We start from the raw sequence: 6,679 nt of genomic DNA on the forward strand, positions 1-6,679 counted from the left end.
CCACTTGGGTAATGGGGACCAGTCACGGAGAATGCAGAAGGAAGAAGAGATCGGGGAAATGCAAACGCAGCTTGGGAAGCCGAGTTGGTGTCTGTGGGACACCCAGGGAGACACCACAGTCCAGGAGACACATGGTGCCCGAGTCCAGTGCTCAGTGAGAGCTGGGCTGGACTCGGTTTTCGGAGTCATTGGTAGAGAGAAAAGGGGTGAAAGAGGCTGCACGCAGAATCCTAACTGGATTCCAAATGGCAAGAAGGGAAGCCAGGCAAAGGTGAACAAGAAGGCTGCGGGCCAGAGCACATAGGGACGCCCAACAGAGATCCCAGGAGCCAGGTGCATGGAGCTCTGCACACAGACCCCAGGGGGCGGGTTTTGTTCTAAGAGGGTAAGAAGTCGTTGGAAGGTCTGGAAGAGGGGAGAGTTGTGTTCTGTTTTTGAAAGTTCATTCTGGAGAACGGATTGTTGGGGGGCAAGAGTAGAAGCAGGGAGGCTGAAAGGGGTGCTATGAGGTTATCCAGACAGTGGCCTGGAGTGGAATGAGAGGAGGCGAAGGCCCGTGGATGGAGTGGGGTGTGTTTGTGGGAGAGTCCACAGGGCTTATTGGTGACTGCATGTGGGGCATGACACATGGGAAGAATAAAGGGGGGCTCCTAGGTCTTCGGTTTGAGAAATGGGGTGTATATCATGATGCCATGTTCCAGGATGGAGGAGACCTGAGTGGGGAACAGGTTTCTGAGGAAAATCGAGTCCCTTCCTGGTCTTATAAGTTTGAGATGCTTGTGGGATATCCAAGTGGAGAGATCAGGTGGCACCAGTGCCCCAGGCGTCCTCTGTCACTGTCCCAGTGAGGCCAGCTCAGTCCACCAGAGGCCCCACCCCACTTCCAGGAGGGCGGTTTGATAGAGGCTGTGGTCTCTTAAGAAAACCATTTGGTCACTTTTGCACATTGTTGTCTCCTTTCCGTGGACCTCCCTTCCCGCTCCACTATCTTCTTTTCTTGGATCCCTTCTCATTGCTCGGGTGCTAGCTCAGAGGTCACCTCCTCCAAGAAGCTGCCCTGACTTCCCCCCTGTCAAGGCTTAGGTTCCACTCTCCAGGCTGCCCTCGTAGCATCTTATGTTTATATGAATTACAGCCTTTGCTGCGCTGTGCTCCATTCATCTGTTTGCTGCTGTCACCTGACCTTTTCCCTCTCCTCGGGGACTCACATACTCCTGACTCACTCCCTGAAGACAGGCCCTCTGAACCCTGACCTAGCACAGTGCTTGATTCTGAGCATGTGCCCATCAATACAGGTGGAATGCATGCATGAGGAGAAACGAGTGAACACCCTGATGCATAAACTTATTCCATGCTGAAGATTATCTCCTTTGAACAGAATCCCAGAAGCTGAGGTTGTTGGATTAAAGGGATGAAGACTGAAAGCATCCATCCCCATAGCTAAGGAGCTTTCCTCAAGAGCTGCAAGTGCGAGAGGGCCCAACTCACTGTGTTCTTGCAGCGTGGCTAAGTTTTCTTTAATTTAAAAAAATACGTACTTTAATTGACTTCAGAGAGGAAAGGAGAGGGAGAAAGAGATAGAAACATCAATGATGAGAGAGAATCATTGATGGGCTGCCTCCTGCACACCCCACACTGGGGATGGAGCCCGCAACCCGGGCATGTGCCCTGACTGGGAATTGGACTGTGACCTCTTGGTTCGCAGGTTGATGCTCAACCCCTGAGCCACGAGAGCAGGCTTTTTTCTTTTCTAAATGAGCTCATTTTATAGGCAAATTAGAACCACCTTGTCCTATTTTGCATGTCTTTGATTACAAGTGAGGGTGAGCATTCTTCCATGTTTGACTACTAAATGCATTTCTTCTTTGAGGATTTACCTGGTCATGTGCGGTGGAACTGGTAAGGCAGGTGGTGTTCTGTGAGATGTTTGGGGGCCGTGTGGGGAATGACGAAGCACAGAGCTGCCGCGGGAATGCTCCTGGTGAGGGGTGAGCAGGCAGGGTCACTGAGGGGCTGGAGGAAGAGCAGGGGCAGAGGAGGTACACTAACACTACTATTAACTCTCTATTCAGGAATAATAATAGTAGCTACAGCTTACTAGTATGTGTGAGCCTTGTTCTCTTCACTTAGCACGTGATAACTCAGTAACCATGACAACCCTCCAAGGCAGGTATTCTTATCCCGTTTACAGATGAGGAGACTAAAGTGAGGACGTCCAAAGCCTTGCCCTTGCTCAGGCAGCTAAAACGCAGTGGAGCTGGGATTCGAACCGCAAGGGTGTGGACCTAGTGTCTCTGCTTCTCACCATAGGGGTCCAGCCTCTCCAGAGACAGGGGCACACATCAGAGATGCAGGGAGCTGGACAAGACCCCCAGAAGGAGCTTATTAAGATTCTCAACTCTTGGCCCCCTTCCTGGAAAACAACCAGCCACGGACAAATCCGAGTCCACCTCCTCTGAGCCGGGAACGGGGCTGCTGAGTTCTGCTGGAGGAACCAGCCCCGTGACTGCAGCCACGACAGACGCCTAGTCCCTGACCACAGCTGCCCTCCACGCAGCCCGGCGACTCTTCCCCAAGTCCTACACAGCTCTCGCCTCCTAGCCACAGTCACAAACTTCCCTGCTTCCCCTCCCAGACTCTCTCCCAACCAAGGTCAGTCCCAGCCCCTTCCCAGACTAAACACCCCACACCTAATGTTAGCATCCCCACAACCTGCCCGAGGCCGGGCCCCCTCCACCCCCCACACAGCACTACTGGCAAAAGCAAAGGATATACATCTAAATGCTCATTAGAAGGGACCTGGTCAGATAGGTTATGCTATTGCCCATCAATGGAAAGAAGGGTGAGGAAGCGATTCAAGTCCTGAGATGGAATAACCTCAAAGACATTATGTCAGTGGAAAATGCAAGATGCAGAATTATCTATTGTGCTACCATCTGTGGGGAGAAAGAAAGAGGAGGAGATGAAAACCATTCCAGGGTAAAAGAAAAAGAAAGAGGGAGGGGCGGGGCGGGTAGAGAATCTGCTACTGTATTCACCACACTGCCTGCCTGGGCACAGCCTCTTTCTGGAAAGACACACCGGAAACTGGCGACACTGGCTGCCTCCCCGCAGAGGAGCTGGGTGTCTGGGAACAGGAAGGACCTGGCACTGTGTATACTCGTGTATCTTTGAATACACCGTGTGAATATATTCGTATTATTAATAATAACAATAATAAAATGAAACATTAAGTTGCACAGATGGTTTCTCATACGTGTGTGCAGAGCTCTGTGTGCAGATAAACATAAACACACGTGTAAATCGTGTGCTGCCGACGCCCCTCCCCCTCCCCAGGGCCTGGAAGAGGACCTTCTGGTGGCTGATCCTGCTGGCAGTCAGCTTCTCAGGGCTGCTCCTGTACGGGCTCCCTGCCGTCAGGTACAGCCTCCTCTCCCCAGCGCTCCGGGCGGGCCCTCCGGGATGGGACTCAAGTGGGTCTTGCCAAGCATCCCCTGAGGGCTGGCAGGGTGACCATCCCAGCCCACTCCAGTGTCCTTGGCTCTCCCTCCCCGTAAGGAGCAGGGCTGCTGAGCCAGCTGGCCTGCCCCTCATGGCTGCCCCCGCCCAACAGGCACCTGGAAACCTTCATCCCCATGGGCACCTGCCCTTTGGCCAGAATGCCCCTGCTGAGGGACAACTTCACAGGTCTCCTGCATCTCTGGTAAGGAGACACAGTCCCTCCCCCTCTGAGATTGCCCATGATGCCCTGCAGTATGTGCCCCAGCGTCCCTGCCCTCCTACCCCCTACCCTGGCAGAGCCAGGCTCTCCGCCCAAGGGCCCAGCGGGTTGCACATCTCTGGATCTTCCGTTTGTGTTGGTTCTGGGCCAGGGACTGGGTATGCCCCACCTGGGGGTCTCTAGGGCCCAGCATGGGGAGATGGCAGTGAGCATCACCAAGTGGGTGGACAAATGGACCCCATCTCCCACCCCTGCTCTGGCCAGGGCCCGGCCTGAAGTCCTGACCTGTACCTCCTGGGGGGCCCCCATTGTTTGGGATGGCACTTTCGATCCAGATGTGGCCCAGCAAGAGGCTATACAGCAGAACCTCACCATAGGGCTGACGGTCTTTGCTGTAGGCAGGTAAGGCCTGGGGAGGGGAGCAGGGCTGTCAATCAGGGGGAGGGGGTGTGTGCATGTGATATGGGTAGTGGGGCTCCCTGTTCCCTGTGCCAGAGGATCCCAGGGTGATGCAGGAGGCAAAGACAGCACCCCCATCCCATTCATCCCCTTCCTGTCCTTCCCGGACACTAACACTGTGCAGCCCACCCAGCACAGGCAGCCAGGGGCTCAACGCCATGTCCTGTGAAGAACCTGCCATGGGGCTGGTTGTCCATTTGGAGGCACTGGGTTTGTGGTGAGAAAATGATGAAGAGAGAATGGTGAGACGAGGGGAGAGCAGATGGGTGAACAGAGGAAATGGGGTGGCTGCAGTAAGTGCCCACTGGAGGTCAGTGGGCAGATGCAGGCACGCGATAAGGGGAGGGTGGAGGCTTGCCAAGCAAGCCTGATGGAGGGAAAGGGGCTGGCGAGCTGAGCGTTTCTGCAAGGGAGTGAATCTTGAGCCGGGTAGAGAGGGAAGTGAAGAGAGGAGGGGGATGCTGAGAAAGGGGCTCAAACCTGAGCATCAGTGGGGTGGGACTGTTGGGGGAGGGGGATCACAGGAAGTGGTCCAGAAGGATGCGGGGGATCACAGAGTAGGACAGACTGATGATGACCAGGCCAAGGGAGTAGACATGGGGATAGGTGACTGAGGAGGGTAGAGGACAGAATCACTGTAGGGGAGGAGTCTGAGGTATGGAGAAGCCGAGTGGGAGGTGGAGCAGAAATCCCAGGGGCACTGACACCCCCATTATGGATGGCAGCTATCCAAGCGGGGTGCCCACTCTCCAGATGCAAAGGGGACAACTGGATGTAACCCTAAGTAGGTACCCGGAGGTAGAGTTCAGGGCAGTTAAAGGAAGCGTTTGTACTAATGAAACAGACTGCTTGGGGAAGGCAGTGAGAGTTTAGCATCCAGGAAGAGAACGGGGGGAAGGAATTCTGTTATCAAATACCCCAGAACTCTGAACTCCACAATCCAGAAAGGAGAGAAAGCCAAGACGGTGCCTGGGAGTTAGGGGGCACACAGGACTAAGGGCTGACCCATCAGCCAGGTGGGCAGAACCTTGTGCTCCCACTTCTATTCTGGATACTGAGTAAGGTGTTCTTGCACCAGCCGTAGGGGGCAGAATCTTGGGGTCCAGAAATTCCAGGGCCTTGAGGTCCTGAATTCCAAGGTTTTGTGAGTCTAACACCCTGGGAGGGTAAGGTTTCCTTCCAGTTCCTCACAGACCTACCAGGAATAGAACAAGTGCAGGTAAAAGCTCTGGCCCGAATGCCAAGCTGGGTTCGGATCATAGCTCTGTAACTTACCACCTGTGTGTATGCTTGCACCAGGCATGAAATCTCTTTGTGGCTCATTTTCCTCACCTGAAAAATAGAGATAATAATAAATGGTGAGGATTAAATGCTCGACTTAGAACACTGTCTGCCACATGATAAATGTTCAAAAATATTAGGCATTATTACTATTATTTCAGAACCTGGGATCCCAAAATCTTTTAATACAGTCTCTAATATTACAAATGTCCTGATAAGGAATTACCACAAACTCAGGGAGTTAAGACAACAATTATTTATTACTAGAGGCCTGGTGCACAAAATTCATGCACTGGTGGTGGTGGTGGTGGTGGTGGTGGTGGAGAGGGTCTCGCAGTCCTGGAGCCCTTGGGGGACATCTGACTGATGGCTAAGCCAACAGTCGGACAGCCTTAGTGCTGCTGCAGAGGCCCGAGAGGCTCCCACCACTGCCGCTGCACTGGCCAGCAGTGAACCCAGCTTCTGGCTGAGTGGCACTCCCAGTGTGGGAGTGCACTGACCACTAGAAGGCAGCTCCTGTATTGGGCGTCTGCCCCCTGGTGGTCAGTCTTTCCACTATTCAGTTGATTTGCATATTAGCCTTTTATTATATAGGAAAGGATTCTAGCTCGTGATTTTGTGGGCCAGGAATTCCAACAGGGCTCCACAGGAAGTGTTCCATTGCCCCCCAATGTCTGGGTCTCTCCTGGGATAGCCCACTGCTAAAGACTGGTGGGGCACCTCTCTCCACACTGCCTCTCTGCATGGCTGGTTTGGGCTTCCTCACATCAATACAACATCCAAATGTGGAACTTATTAAAGGCCCAGAGCCCTAAAGAGACAAAGGCTAACACGGTCAGTCCTTTGAAGGCCAGCGCAGCACCACTTCCTTGGTACCGTGGTCAGGGACAGCCCGTGTTCAAGGGAAGGAAGACAGGGCCCCTGGGGCAGGAGTGGCAAACAATTTGCAATCACCTTGAATGGCTTGCAGGATCAGGAGCTCCAGGCACTGAGGTTGCAAGGTCACAAGGACCTGAATGCGGAGGAGCAGGAAAGCTGGAGTGGAGGGGAGGGGAGAGGACAGCGGGGAGGGGGTAAGGAGGAGGGTCAAGGCCATGCAGGTACCCCACCCCCACCCCTTGCAGGTACCTGGAGAAGTACCTGGCGCGCTTTCTGGAGACAGCCGAGCAGTACTTCATGGTGGGCCAGCGCGTGGTCTACTACGTGTTCACTGATCGC

General features: G+C 53.9%; 1 protein-coding gene and 1 pseudogene across 1 annotated transcript in view; one reads left to right on the forward strand and one right to left on the reverse strand.

Annotated features, from left to right (window-relative positions):
• The window catches only part of LOC102756647, a 9,201-nt pseudogene extending 3,686 nt beyond the window's left edge, over positions 1-5,515 (reverse strand).
• The window catches only part of A3GALT2 (alpha 1,3-galactosyltransferase 2), a 12,535-nt gene that overhangs the window by 2,075 nt on the left and 3,781 nt on the right, over positions 1-6,679 (forward strand). The window contains exons 2-5 of the mRNA XM_006777416.2: positions 3,337-3,420; positions 3,614-3,703; positions 3,986-4,123; positions 6,586-6,677. Of these exons, the coding sequence (XP_006777479.1) occupies positions 3,337-3,420; positions 3,614-3,703; positions 3,986-4,123; positions 6,586-6,677 (404 nt within the window). The remainder of the gene's footprint in view (positions 1-3,336; positions 3,421-3,613; positions 3,704-3,985; positions 4,124-6,585; positions 6,678-6,679) is intronic.

This window comes from Myotis davidii, unplaced genomic scaffold, assembly GCF_000327345.1.
Source record: "Myotis davidii unplaced genomic scaffold, ASM32734v1 scaffold88, whole genome shotgun sequence".
Lineage (NCBI taxonomy): Eukaryota > Metazoa > Chordata > Mammalia > Chiroptera > Vespertilionidae > Myotis > Myotis davidii.